Source organism: Gymnodraco acuticeps, unplaced genomic scaffold (genome assembly GCF_902827175.1).
Source record: "Gymnodraco acuticeps unplaced genomic scaffold, fGymAcu1.1, whole genome shotgun sequence".
Lineage (NCBI taxonomy): Eukaryota > Metazoa > Chordata > Actinopteri > Perciformes > Bathydraconidae > Gymnodraco > Gymnodraco acuticeps.
Genome location: NW_022989937.1, coordinates 866,130 through 881,917, shown reverse-complemented (window position 1 = coordinate 881,917; position 15,788 = coordinate 866,130). Strand labels below are relative to the sequence as shown.

Sequence of the window (15,788 nt, the reverse complement as noted above, 5' to 3'; positions counted from 1 at the left end):
TTAACTCACTTGAAATGTTCTCACTTGCTTGGTTTCAAAACATAACAAATGCCATAATCTGTTCATTGGGGACCATCAATGCTATTTTTCATTGCTGTTGCCGGCCACTATTGCTCATGTAAACCAACTACTGCTGCACCCCCTGTAATCTCAGATGCACCCCGAGTCATTTTGTTCTGGAACCGGGCCTGTACACGGCCATATACTAAACACACTACAGAGCCCATTCCATGTCCTGTTATTGTTTACTTCCTGTCTGCCTTCTTCTGGTGATCTATCTGACGTCCAGCGCTCCATCTTTTAACCTCTTTTCCTTTCTCTTTCTTGATCCTCCTTAGCAACCTTCATTATAGTCCTTGACAGTGGTCTGTACTGCTGTATTAACAACGTGTCACATGTTAATAATTTACAATCAGAATCAAGTATTCAACTAAGCCGTGTAATACAAGTTGTTAGTAGCCTTAAGGGCCTACACAGTTGTTATGCTATACCACATTGCCCTTCACTGGATGTATAATGAGCTGCACTAAACTACATTTTAGCATTTAAAATACCTAGCCATTCTTTTGCGGTTATTTTGGTGAAAGTCACTCAAAAGTAACTACAAAGTAGTGTAACTCATTACATTTCAGAGACATTAATATTGTAATGTAACTTATTACTTTCAAAAGACAGTAATAAGTAATATGTAATATATTACATTTTGGAAGTAACTTGCCCAACACTGCCTATTATATGTTGAGTGTGCCCCCCAGTGCCCTGTAATGTTTTAATTAACATTCAGGAACAAATAGATTGATAGGGCATCACTTTGTGTAGTTGTGTCTCTAAGGCTTAACACCATAGGCTACAAGATTGCTTTTTTTAATGCTTTTTTTATGCTGCTGAAACAAGAATGAGTTTTTATCCAATTTTGAGTTTTCTGTTGTAAAATAGATTGCAAATAGACCTTTATTTAATAAGACAATGTGCAGCACAGGCAGTATGAGAAAAATAGAGAGCTTTTTCAACATTAAAGCATGGACACATGTCACAGCAGAGGTACAAAATACAAACCTGAAATTAGCATTATATGTCTTCGTTAATATAAGTAATCAACGGGGGAACTTTCATAGTGAGCTATTAGTTGGGTGTTTGTAACCTATTCACCTTTAGAGTGTCTCCTTAATCACTATCTGTGACAAATTGAGTGCATCATGTCCTGACTACATAAAAAAAAACCTTGATGTCATCATAATGAAGAGTACCGTACTTGGCCTTGAGTTGTTTTATTGAAAGAGCATATCTTATCATTTAAATATGAACTAAGAATTGAGATGTTCAGATTGTCAGTGTTGAGTGGATTTCATTTCAATGCTGTAATTGTAAGCAGTTGCCACTGAGTGTCAGTACAAACTGATGAAATCAGTAGTTTTATTTCACACTACTACTACTAAAAAAACACAGAGTTGAAGCTGTATCCGTGTGAGATATAATAAATAGAAACCCTTCTTCTTCCCATTTATTATACCAAGATCAATCCAGATGTATCTTGAGGTGAGGTTAGCTTTTGTGTATCAAAAAAGTCATTTCTGTTGACCTACTTTTTATTTTATTTGCATGGACGTGTATGTCTTGGTGCAATATTATGATAATAGTAGTTCCTTGTGACTACATTTGTGGGCAAATTAACATAGTTTGTAGTTGTGTTTTTAAAGAATCAGTGAATCTTCTATCTCCTGTGGCAGAAGGAAAACATTACAGAGAAGTCAAAACTCCCCCTCCCCCGAGGGCTGCACCCCTCAGATGTTTCCTCTCACATCTCATGAATGTGTTAGTTTTCAGCTGCTTATCAACACTCTTTTTTTCCCTTTCTTTTTTCATCAGACTCGCTATAAATATTTCTCATCTTCTCACATTTAAAATGTCTGGAAATACACATTATGGTAATATGTAGTGAGTCTAACTGTTACCCATGAATCCTTGTGCGTAATGCGTATCACCACTGTTGTAAGACAAATCATTTTTGCCCCCCTTGGATTTTATCATCTGTGTTTTTAGTACTATATTTTTATTTGACTTTGTTTTACTATGAGCATCAACCGGGATATGTTTGTCTAAATGAGTTTCACCGCTCAGTCTGCCAGCGATGGGAGACGACGATAAAAGTCACAACACAAACCAGCAGGATCCTCCCGATCAATCTGTTCCAACAAACAGGCGTTTCGGTTTCTGTTCAAATAATCCCCATCTTCTATAGTCACTTTACCGGTGCTTTTCTTAAAAATTCTATAATATTGTAAATTCAGAGCGACTGCATAAAAACGCCCTAGGGTTTGGTATCGTTTGCATTTCACAATTCTGGTTTTGATTCCGGTTCTGCTTAGAGATTCCGCTTCTATCTATGCAACTCGATTTGAGTAATTTTAAACTTCTAAATGAAAAGCATAGAGTTTAATTTGGGAAAAGGCCTACAATACGTCAGTTCTCCCATCACGTCACTGCTCACAAAAGCTTTTGTTCTGGTATGGGCCGTTTTGGATCAGTTCTTACTTGAATTCCAAATGACGGTTCCGAACCTTATATCCAACTCAATTGTATACATATGTAAGAGTCCCCTGCTTTAGCTTTGGGGTCTTTGGGCTGACAATTGTCAAAGACCCCCAAACTAAAAGATCATTAACTTTAATAGCATTGTGGTTCCTCCATTGCTTTTCTGTCAACTCTTGTTAAAAATTCTCTTCTGATCCTCCCCAGGCTGTGACCGTGTGCATCAGCTGGCAAAGAACGCAGTGTATTTCCGCAGGAAGCTTCAGAAGATGGGCTTCATCATCTACGGAAACGAGGACTCGCCTGTTGTACCCATGATGCTCTACATGCCCGCCAAGATAGCGTAAGCCTACAGATTTGACTCGCTGCTTAAAGTCGTTTTCACGCATTAAAGCCTAGAACAATACAGAATGATGAATAATATTATTTGATATGAGATGTAGCCAGATTTACATATTTCAAAAGATCCTGATTTTTGTATTAATAAAAAAACACATTTTCATCAGGGGGCTTTACAGTGTGTGCAGATCAAACATGAATGAAAATGTAAACTGAATACATAATGCATGACAACATAAACAATCTAATTAACTAAATGCTAATTTGAATGTAAAACACAAATAAAGTTAAATGAATATAAGATCCAGGAAGATGTTTAAGGTAAGCCCTAATTATAGGCTTTATTAAAAAAAAAGGTCTTAGTCTTATAATTAGTCATAGTATTTATTTTAGCGCTTTACATTACATATTGTAATAGATTGAATTATGTGGACAATACCCACTTATAAAACCTATGTGTTTTTATAAGTATAAATGTTCTAAACAATAAATCTCAATGAACAATACTAGCTTGCCATAATGTTGCAAAGGTTAATGTCTTTATTAGAACTATATTTTGGTATGTCATTTCTTGCCGCGTCTCTTCTGTCCCACAGAGCGTTTAGCAGGGAGATGTTGAAGAGGAACATCGGGGTGGTGGGGGTGGGCTTCCCCGCTACGCCCATCATCGAGTCCCGGGCACGCTTCTGCATCTCCGCCGCCCACACGAAGGACGTGCTCGACAGGGTAACTCATTTATACAAACACGGTTTTATCACATAAAACTGTTTTAATTTAATTCTTCTTGGGCACGAAATTAGATCTGAGAAAAACAACAAGAAGTAAAAAAGATAGCAAAAGTCTTAGTTCTATCTGTTTTTCTTACACTAAATTCTCTATAATAGGAAAGTTAGTGTTTAGCTTTACACAGTATTACTAGAACCTGTGTTATCATGGCCACTGAAAATACTCGGTCCTGATTGGATGGACAAAACGGTTAACACTCATTGGTCAAACATCAGTATTATTTTCCCCCTTACCGTGATCTAATTTGTTTATATTCTAAGGATTGCTTTTTACTTCTCGCAATTGCAATTACACAAAATAAATCGTAAAAATGTTGTTAATATGTGGAGATTATTCCGCGGAACAAAACACATAAGTATGACACATTCCTGCAATATACCCAAAAATCCAATGGGGACATCTCATTGCGTTTGTCAAGAGAGACTTTGCAATGTTAACTTGGCCTCACTGCACCACCCTTTTGTCACCTCAGTGTGGTTTCAGGGTACTAAGGCTTCCTGTTTGTATAGCAGAGCACATTTTCTTTTTAGACAAAGAGGGTGAGCTAGGCTCCGATATTATTTTCTGTTGATTTCATTTTATTTATTGGAAGTTTTTATTAAATTAGAAAATAAATTACAAAATCAGACCAATTGTGGATGGTTGTTCAGGTGTGACCACCTCACAGCTTGTCATAGTAGAGGAGAGATGGATTGAAGGGGAGACTGCATTATCTGTTACGAGTTCAGACGCCCACCCTCATTTTCCTCAGTGTCTCAATGTCAGTGCAGTCTCTGGGCATTACATCACAAAGCCGCCCACTCCTCTCAAATACTGCAAGAGCTCCTCTTCTACTATATTCGCCTGCTTGTCCTTTTGCAGTCACCGTCTTTAACTTCAGCCTCTAGGTCATCCAGCAAAAGTCTTAAATCCCCTGTTCTAATTGGGGTGTCCTTGTGGCTCGGATGTCAAATGTGTCTCCAGGAAGTGCGGGGGCTGTTATCCACTCCCATTCCTTGTCTTGCTCTCAAGACAAACAAAGTGAGGACAGGGAGTCGCTGTTGTTAAGATCTTTTAGTTAGGCCTCCTTGCTGTATCACTTTCTTGTACTTTGATGTGTCGTGACGATTTGTGAGTTTCTTTTATCTTTTGGTAAGCTTTGGCAGTCAAGCCCTCTCCTTCAATAGCACCCACACATCTTTGATCATAGAAGTCTACTCTGACTTCTTGAAAAAGTCAAAACAGACAAAGACTACTTTTTGTGGCATTTTAATCTGCAGTGGAGCAATGAGCAGTTTAATAGCCAAAAAGACTGACTAATGGCCACCTGACGCAAAGAGGTGTCAGGTGGCCAAAAGCACAACTCCAAATGAACACTATTACTGTGCTATTTCTGCATGTCACCCTTATAGATTATATTTTTGTCAAAACATTTACCACATAAACCTTCAATCTCGTGTTCACCCCTGTTGTAACCTATTGGCATTTCAAAAAGAAAAACACGGAAGACCTAAGATGTAAGTCAGATAAAATATTATAGTGACCCATTTTCTAAGGCTGATATATTTTGTTTTATAATGTAATCATTTCTATAATGTATGTATGACTATGAACAAAAAAAGGTTTGCCAAAATTATATTTTATTCATCTGTGAAAACAAGTCTTCCAAAATTTGAATGTGAACTTTTTGTTTGTTTTTGTAATACTGACTTCAGGCATAGGAGGCGAAAGAGCACCACTACCCAATAATCTAAATGTAATTTGTACTCGTTTTCTTCCAGTTGAGTTTGACCTTGCATTCTAAATATATATTTTGATATGGTTAAATTACATTTCTAGCCAATCAAAAACTACAGTAATTAAGATAATAAGACTGACCTGAAAGAAAAGTGTGAATGCTTTCAATCCTATTCCCCATATCAGTTTATGGGGTAGTGGTGCACTTCAGCCCCTTGTGGTCCAAATGAGAATTACAAGAACAAACACTGGGAAAGTGATCATTTCACCACCTGTTCTTAAGTCATAAACAATTGATATCAGATATATATATTAGAAAAAAGATCATCCAATTATTTTTCTCACTGGTCTCTCAGGTACTACTGTACAACATTAATGATATGTAAAACAAATCAAATAGCACAAAAGAAATTCAGGTAATCAGATTAATCACTAACTGTTTTACACAAATACACACTCAACCTACACACAACTGTTCGTTTCATTGTGTTTTACCAACAACTTGTTTATATTGTTAAGCATTGACTGATTTAACTTTAAAAAACGTTCAAGAAGCGCTTTTACGACGGAAGATCTTCCATTTCGGGGAAGAGTTTCAGACAGAATGAACTCTTGCTGCTGTTTAGATGATTTATCTGTATGAACTCATCACCTCCTGTGCTATTACAGGATGTCCTACTGGTGACTACCCATCCCGCCAATTAATGGGAAAGAAAAATTGAAAAGATTTAAGGTTTAAGGTTTCAGCTCAAGTTTTGATGTAATCTTACATGAAAGATGTACAAATCTAGCTTGGTGCAGTTTTACATTTCCTGGAGCCACATATTTCCCTTCATGCTGACAGACTTTTTATTGAACAAATGTCTCCACAGGCGCTGAGTGTCATCAGTGAGGTGGGAGACCTTGTTAATCTCAAGTATTCCCGGCAAAAGATACAGCCGTCTGTGGCGCGGTTCTTCGACGATAATGTGTTCGAGGACATTGACGACTGATTCCTCTCCTGAAGCGGCGTGAACCTAACAAACCCGGAACACTCGGAACGGGTCGAGATGGATCACAAGTCTTCCACGAGGACCGAGGTGTGCACAGGTGCCCCTTGTCACTAGCTTGCCATAACGTAAATCATCCGCATCAAATGGGACACTTAAAACTATTTTTTTCCTGTGTAGTTTTTGTTAGTTATTTTTTTTATCATTTTGTGTCCAATAACAGGTAGTTATATGTCTGCTGTGCTTGTAACATTGGTCATGTTTAGGGTTAGGGTTAGCCATATGGTTGCGTATGTGATGTGGACAAATGCCAAATTTGAAATGGAAAATGTCAAGTTTCCATACAAATGTATCCATCTTTAACTTTTATGGGTAAAAAAGGATGACTTTTAAACATCAATAATACACTTTCATCGAGTATTGTTCAGATCAGTGGTTATCAACATTGGCTTGAATCAGAACACCCACTGGTTGTTCGTACAGGAACAAGTTACTGATCACATTTCCTCTTTTTTAATAAAAAATATCATACAAGGTGGATCCATTTTTAGGATATATTAACATTATACCCAACATCCACCTGGCATTATTTTCAGACTTGTTAGTGTGGCAATGCTCACTCTACCAGGAAGCTACTAGTTTTATAAGTAAACACAGGTAGAACCTGTTCACATTTTTAGGGGACTAGTCTAAGAAGCACTGCTATTGATACTTTTTTGCTCTTCAACCTGATTAAGTACACATTTTTAACCAATGCGTTTGACATTGGCTTGTTACTTATCTTTCATTCTAGAGTTGAATTGCAAGATCCATACCACACTTTGGCAATATAAGGCGTTGCTAATTGTAACCCCAAAAAGAAACAGTCTCTGCCTGTAACTCCTCATGATACCATATTCTGATTCCGATTCTTTATATAATGGCATCTCGTCGGAATTTCAAACCAAGCAAGGCATATTCCCAATAAAAGTTAGCAATATTCCCAAAAACACTTAGCAATTAGCATCCATAAACTACTGCTTGACAACTTAATTTATCTCAGCTGAACCAAGTCTGTTTCAGTGCAACAATGCCAAAATGGAAATGGAGCCAAGTAGTAGTGAGCCTGTAATTAGCCATATTAGCTTAGTGTTGGATAATGAAAAGCCCTACGCTGCATAACTCCAACAATCTGGTACAGCTTCTTAAGTCCAATCTACTTGGCATTAACAAAATCTGTATTCATTTCAAATGCAAGAAGAAAACAACTTTTTTGTGGAGTGAAGCTCAGCTAATCCATCAGTCCCCTTAACATTTCATTGCATCCTTTTTTTTGGTATTTTAATTATCTATTTCGATTATTTTGTTGAATTTTTTTAATTGGGAATTCTTACTAATGATAGTATTTTGCAATTTTCAGTGACAACATTTGAGTTGTATTAAAATAACTTATATCCTACTACTTCAAAAATAGTGGATATAATTTCAAAAGTGATTGTATCAGCTGTCACTGGTTGAACTATAAAAGCTCTATTTTAATAAAAATACCAGTTTTCGTAAACGCTAACTTTGTAATCCATATTGATTCTAATAAGTCATTTCTACAAAAAATGAAATGCGAACAAATACCCATTGAACATTTAAAGACAAATAAAACCAGATTTGCCTGTTACACATGGATTTGGCCCTTTTTTTAAAAGACAGATGTCCAATATATATATATATATATATATATATATATACTGTATATAGTCCAGTTGGCTTTCAGATTTGTATTTTCTATCTAGGTCGGTATCAGGATATGGAAAAATATACCCCTATTATAATATTACTATTTTTCAACAATATATTATAGGTGTCAGGTGTAAACAAAACATGTCTGGATTTGAGTTGTGTTTGAATTAAAGATATTTTCATTTCCATCCTATCACCTGGGTTCTTATTAGTATTATCATTGCTCTTTGTATGATAACATTGTCTTATGTAAGAGAGAAAGCTTTGTTTGTGCGGTGACACAGATGTCATTAACATTTCCAATAAGTGTTTAACTAAGGATGTGTGTGATTGCTTGCATGGTTTCCCGGTATTAACGCGCTGCACTTTTACCTTGATTTCTTTTTTTTTACACCTGTCTTTTGAGCTCTGGGTTTATCTTGGCATTTTTGTGACCAAACTTGCATGCATACATGCATACATTCATACATTCACACTTGCATCCACGCATACTAATAAGCATTGTGTAACCACTCGTTCCTCATAATTACACATGTACTGTAATAATCAGTCATGAAGCTGCTCTGCACCACAGCCCGTGCTCAACAATATACAGTACAGTATTCTTATGAATGTTGACATAAAAATCTACTTATTTCCAGAGAAAGTTAATATATCTGTCTGGGTTTAAGGAAGGTTTTCTTTGCCTTCTTCCATATCAGTGTTTATCTTAATCCTTTTTTATTTTCTTACTAGAAAATACCTAAATTACAAATGATTGTCCATAAGCTAAAAGTTACACATGTATGTTGTTGCAGATTATCATATTTTGTTGAATTGTTTTATGTTTGCACACAGGAAAGCCATGAAATCATACTAAAAGCAGGCATTTAGACTATATTTTGATATGAAAGCAGAATAATGTAAAGACCCAAGACCTTATGACCTGATGTCTTAATAATGCTTTTCTTAAAGGGACAGTGCAGACCTTTTTGAAATGGGGTTTGTATGAGGAACTTACCTGAAGTAGGTTGCAGGTAGATTTTTTTAAGATGCTAAAAAAACGTTCTATTCGGTGCCAATCCACAGCCGCACATTGCTCGCTTCTGTGCTATTCTGTTTCTCCTGAGGCATGTCATCTGCTTAAGGTATTAGAGTGGTACAGGAATAAGTCTTCCTCTTACATCGTCTCGAAGTCTACGTTTTTTTTTTTCTTGATTTTGGTTAGATGCCAGAATTAAGGTCTGTGGTTAACTCAAGACTTTTAAGTTTTGTTTCGAGAACATAAAATACGTTATCATATACCCAACTGGTGAATGTCTGAAGCTTCTAACTCTTAATAACGGCCGTTGCTAACAGTCGGCTAAATGAGACTATTAAACGCATCACGTCGAACATTAGCTGCCTTTAGCTTAGCGGTGGTGACACACAGTCATGTGACCGTGATGTGTATAGCCTAACATAAGCTTTTTACCTCTAGTGATTGCATTGAAACTTCAAAAATCATAAAAGTCTAGATTATTACAAAACGTGTAAAATAAACTGTTAATTTGCCTCATCTTATTTTCTGCAACATTCAAAGGAGCCCTTTTGATGATAACTTCTAGGTTGGCCTACAAAAATACATCACTGCATCATTCTATAGTACACTGATTATGGATAAGTAGCGCACAACCCCATTTCAAAACATCCAATGTATCCTTTTAATAAAAGTACCTTTTCAGAACAATAGGTACTTCATAAAAAAAATCGTCTCATGTAAAACATTCTGTGCCCTTTCTGAATAATACAGTGTGATCCTTCACTGAACCATTTAACGGTTTTGGTCTTAAAAGTGATGTACTTTAAAAGGAAAACTTTTCAGCTTTGATGTAAAATGGAGATAATCCCGGTATTTTGTACAAAGTTTATATTGTTTCATTGCAAAGGAGCTAATCAGAATACTTTGTTTACTAAAGAGAAACCTGGAAAAGATGGTTATCACTATTACTGGCAGCTTGTGTTGAGTGTGCCATTAATAGAGGCGAGTTACCACACATCAGAGATCATTATTTTCTGATATAGTGCCTTTTGAAGCATTTTCTAACAGTTTTGATTATATTAAGTGTCATAACGTTGATTGCTCATCTTTTACAGTCTTTGTTTTATTTTTACTACTTTGTCTTCAACAGTATTTATAACTAGTGCTGGGTGTGTTTTCCGTCGACTTATTGCAATGCATTTGATTATAGAAAATGCACTATTTGCCACATTTTCAGCAAATTATTAACATGTAAAGTGTCACCCATGTTCATGATATCAATAGATCATTAATAAACAATAAAAAAATGCTGTTTTGAATTTCTTTCAGTTTTGTCAAGACTCCTTTACCAAATCTAGATGCTGATGATATACCTTTTATTTTGTTGTGCTATTGTCTAATCCTTTGTCCACAAATTACTGGAAAATACTTTTTCAACGTTAATAGAGGTATATGGCTTAAAAAGCGAAGGTTCTTTGTGGACTGGCAGAATGAAGGCCACATTGTGCGAATCGGGAGATCATTTAGAAAAAAACAAAAACGTTCAACTTTCACAAACATTTCTAACACAATATTCAACTTTTAAAACATCATTTACACGAAATGCCATTATGACTCAAGTTTACATTATCTGTATTTTTGGTATTTGAGGTTTCATATGATTAGAGATGCCTTTCAATGTATGGCCTACAGTGACTGGTTGCCTTTTAGGAATGTGTATAGTGAAACCTTTTTTAATGAAAAAGGTCAATCAAAGTTGCTTCCTCAGTCCACAACAAGAGGATTTAGGAAAATAATAATTATAAGGTCAATACTTTTTTCTCTATGTGGCCCACACAGACCTATTCTTACAAATAGATGATGCAAGCGCTACCTAAAGTAAGCTAGTTTGACATTAGCTGCTCCAAATCCAAATCCAGGAGCTCACAGATGTCCTCACAGACATCTTTAGCATCTCCCTGAGCCAGGCTGTTCCCTCGTGCTTCAAGGAAACCACCATCATTCCAGTGCCAAAGAAGTCATCTCCATCCTGCTTCAACGACTACCGCCCCGTCGCACTAACTTCTACCATCATGAAGTCCTTCGAAAGGCTGGTCATGAAGCAGATCAAATCCACCCTCCCCCCGTTGCTGGACCCATTTCAGTTTGCCTACCGAGCTAAACGGTCCACAGAGGATGCAATCTCCTCCGCTCTCCACCCAGCCCTCACACACCTGGACACTAAGGACTCCTATGTTGGAATGCTATTCATAGACTTCAGCTCGGCATTCAACACTATCATCCCCCAGCAGCTTGTACAAAATCTTACAGACCTGGGCCTCAGCCCCTCTCTCTGCAACTGGTTGCGGGACTTTCTCACAGAGACCTCAAGCTGTACAGGTCAACAACAACACCTCATACTGAGTACGGGGGAGGATGTGTGCTCAGCCCCCTTCTCTTCACTCTGCTGTCCCACGAGTGCAAAGCCACCTTCAGCTCCAACCACATCGTGAAGTTTTGCAGACGACACTACTGTGGTGGGTCTCATCAGCCAAAACGATGAGACTAAGGAAGGAAGGAAGTGAACCAGCTGTCCCTGTGGTGCCAAAATAATAACCTCTTCCTCCTTTCGAGGGGGCATCTGCAGTCTCCGAAGCCTGATAGGGATGTGTGTGTACAAAACACAACAAACTCTTACTGATATGTGATGGGTCCAGGCTCAAGGGCGTATGGCACTCTCAACTCTTTCCAGGACATGTCGGGGCCCTGCCTGCCAGTAGCTTTGCCGATATCTGTGTTGATAGGTAATAGATTAAGAGCGGTGAATCATAGAAACAGGAAGCGCTCAAACGTTTGTGTGAGTGTATCTAATTTAGCAGTGATTCCATGTCAGCCACAGCTTGTTACAAAAAACCTGACTGATAGTGTGTTTAACGAACTTAAACTAGCTTTATTAAATGTCAGGTCTTTGGCAGGAAAAACATTTTTAATCAATGATTTTATCACTGAGCACAATCTCGATTTTATGTTTTTAACAGAAACTTGGATTGAACAAAATAACAGTGCAGCTGTTCTTATCGAATCAACCCCTCCCAACTTTAGTTTTATGAGTCAGGAAAGAATGCATAAGAAAGGGGGTGGAGTTGCTATTTTGTTCAATGATTCCCTTCAATGCAGGAAGACATCGTATGGAAACTTTGATTCTTTTGAATATGTGGCCCTTCAGCTGAAATGCTCCTCTCGAGCTCTGTTCCTAAATATCTATAGACCACCCAAATACTGTGTAAGCTTTTTTGATGACTTTACTGAACTGCTGTCTATAGTGTGTATTGACTTTGACCGTCTAGTCATTGTTGGTGATTTTAACATCCATGTTGACAACCCCCAGGACAGAGGGGCTAAAGAACTGTTTTGTGTTCTTGATAGCTATGGACTGACTCAGCATGTGACGGAGCCCACGCACAATAAGGGGCACACTCTGGACTTAATTATCTCAAAGGGTCTGAATATCTCTAAGGTTGTGGTGACTGATGTTACACTCTCTGACCATTCCTGTGTTTTCTTTGAGAGCTCTATTTCTGTTCACAAAAATGTTCAAAAAGAGGTAACCACAAAGCGATATTTAACTGAAAATACTAGGGAAATGTTTACTCAGAATTTCTCTTCCACACTTGCCCCTGCCAACATCTCAGTAAATGAGCTAGTAGATCATTTTAATTCAAAAATTAAAAATGTTATAGATGCCATTGCTCCAACTAAGGTAAAGGAAGTGTCTGGCAAGAAAATATCTCCATGGAGAAAGGCCATGACCGTGAAAACAGAAAAAAGAGAATGTCGAAAAGCTGAACGCAGGTGGCGAAAAACAAATCTCCAGGTTCACTTTGAAATCTATAAAGAGAGACTTGGCCTTTATAATTTGGAATTGAAAAACGCACGACAATCGTTCTTCTCTGACATCATTACCAAAAACAAAAACAACGCACGTGCCTTGTTTGCTACCGTCAACAGACTAACTAACCCCCCAGTGTCAGTAGCCTCTGAATTTCTATCCACCAGGGCGTGCAATGATTTTGCCTCCTTTTTCACTGACAAAATTCAGAAAATCAGACAAGCAGTCAGTGCCTCTGCATCAGGAACAGCAAATGTGTTGTCCCTATCTCCACTTAACATCAATTCAGACATCATGACACAATTCCATCAGATTAATGATAAAAACCTAGAGGACATTATTCAACTTCTGAAATCCTCCTCTTGCTGCCTTGATATTATTCCAACAGGATTTTTCAAAGATGTTTTGCCTTGCATGGCCTCAGATCTACTTCATATAGTAAACAAATCTCTTCACTCAGGTATTTTTCCACAGGCCCTGAAAACTGCAGTCATTAAACCGCTCTTAAAAAAGAATAATCTAGATGCTTCAGTAATGAACAATTACAGGCCCATATCAAACCTGCCATTTCTAGGTAAAATCATTGAAAAAGTTGTTTTTCAACAGTTGAGTAATTTCTTGCATTTAAATAACTGTTTTGATGTGTTCCAGTCAGGCTTTCGTCCAAACCACAGCACTGAGACTGCTCTTGTAAAGGTCTTTAATGACATCCACTTAAACACAGACAGTGGCAGAACTTCAGTGTTAGTATTATTAGATCTCAGTGCTGCGTTTGACACTGTTGACCACAGCATATTACTAGACCGACTGGAGAACTGGGTGGGACTTTCGGAAACAGTTCTAAATTGGTTTGAATCCTACTTAAAGGACAGAAACAACTTTGTTTCTATAGGTAAATACACATCTGAGTTGACAAATATGACATGTGGGGTTCCTCAAGGCTCCATCTTGGGGCCTCTTCTCTTTAACATCTACATGCTACCACTGGCTCAGATAATGAAGAACAACAAAATAAGTTACCATAGCTATGCAGATGACACACAAATGTACGTAACAATTTCACCAGGAGACTATGCTCCAATTCAAACACTGAGTAAGTGCATTGAACAAATCAATGACTGGATGTGTCAGAACTGTCTCCAATTAAACAAAGATAAAACTGAGGTCATGATTTTTGGAGCCAAGGCAGAACGTATACAAGTTAGCGCTGAGCTTCATTGTGCAATGTTCAAAACAACAGATAAAGCCAGAAATCTAGGTGTAGTCATGGACTCTGACCTGAGTTTCAACAGTCACATTAAAACTGTTACTAAATCAGCCTACTATCACCTAAAGAATATATCTAGGATTAAAAGACTAATGTCACAGCAGGATTTGGAAAAACTTGTCCATGCTTTTATCTTCAGTAGACTCGACTACTGCAATGGTGTCTTCACAGGTCTCACTAAAAAATCTATTAGGAAGCTGCAGCTGATTCAGAATGCTGCTGCTCGAGTCCTCACTAACACTAAGAAAGTGGATCACATCACTCCAGTTCTGAAGTCTTTACACTGGCTTCCTGTGTGTCAAAGAATAGATTTCAAAATACTGCTGCTGGTTTATAAAGCACTGAATGGTTTAGGCCCAAAATACATTTCTGACCTCCTGCTAAATTATGAACCATCCAGATCTCTCAGGTCTTCAGGGACTGGTCAGCTTTCTGTCCCCAGAGTCAGAACTAAACATGGTAAAGCAGCGTTCAGTTATTATGCTCCAAATATCTGGAACAAACTCCCAGAAACCTGCAGGTCCGCTACAACTCTGACTACTTTTAAATCCAGGCTGAAGACTTTTCTTTTTGTCGCTGCTTTTAATTGAACTATTCATATCTTAGACTGCACTGTAACTTTTATCCATGTACTTTTTTCTTTTAATGTTTAATTGACTGCACTGTAACTTTTATCCATGTATTTTTTCTTTTAATGTTTATTTTATTAGCTTTTCGTTTTAATGACTGATTTTAAATGCCATTTTCTTAATCTCTTTCATTTTTTGTAAGGCACTTTGAATTGCCTTGTGTTGAAAAGTGCTATATAAATAAACTTGCCTTGCCTTGCCTTGCCTTGCCTTCCTCAACCTGGAGAAAACAAAGGAGATTGTTGTTGACTTCAGGAGAACCCACTACCGACCCCCTCTCCCCCTGACCATCAACGGGGCAGCTGTGGAGCAGGTGACCAGCACCAAATTCATTGGTGTGACCATCACTGATCACCTCACCTGGAGAAACAACACCACCGCACTAGCGAAGAAAGCCCAGCAGCGCCTGTACTTCGTCCGGAAGCTCAAGCAAGCCGGAGCATCACCCCCCATCATGCTGTCTTTCTACCGAGGCGCCACTGAGAGCATCCTCAGCAGCTGCATCACGCTGTGGTTTGGAAGCTGCACCGCCTCCAACCGCAAGAGCCTGCAGCGCATTGTGAACTCTGGCCAGAGGATCATCGGTGCCTCACTCCCATCGCTACAGGACATATATAACACCCGCCTCACCCGCAAAGCACTCAGCATTGTGGGTGATTCCACCCACCCCTCCAACAGCCTCTTCAGCCTCCTGCCTTCAGGGAGAAGGTTCCGCAGTCAGGATGCTGAACTCTCTCCCTCTCTCCCTCCCTCCCTCCTCTGACATTTCTCCCCTGACCTCTCCACCCAACCTCCCACCTTTCCCCCCTGCCCCAAATGGACCTGGACTTTAACCACACACACAACCTTCCCTCAGCACCAGTAATTTTTCTACCCATCTCCGCTGCTACTGCACTGAAACTACTTTGAACATAATTTTCTCATTTGCACTAAAGAATACTTCCATTCATGT

The 15,788-nt window shown here is 38.2% G+C and overlaps 1 protein-coding gene across 2 annotated transcripts in view; it reads left to right on the top strand.

The window, feature by feature from the left end:
• Nucleotides 1–10,395, top strand: part of LOC117542393 (serine palmitoyltransferase 2-like) — a 34,485-nt gene extending 24,090 nt beyond the window's left edge. For both annotated transcript variants that reach the window (XM_034210050.1, XM_034210048.1), the window contains exons 10-12: nt 2,737–2,872; nt 3,465–3,594; nt 6,243–10,395. In XM_034210050.1, coding sequence (XP_034065941.1) covers nt 2,737–2,872; nt 3,465–3,594; nt 6,243–6,362 — 386 coding nt within the window. In that variant the 3' untranslated portion in view covers nt 6,363–10,395. The remainder of the gene's footprint in view (nt 1–2,736; nt 2,873–3,464; nt 3,595–6,242) is intronic.
• Nucleotides 10,396–15,788: the final 5,393 nt, after the last annotated feature.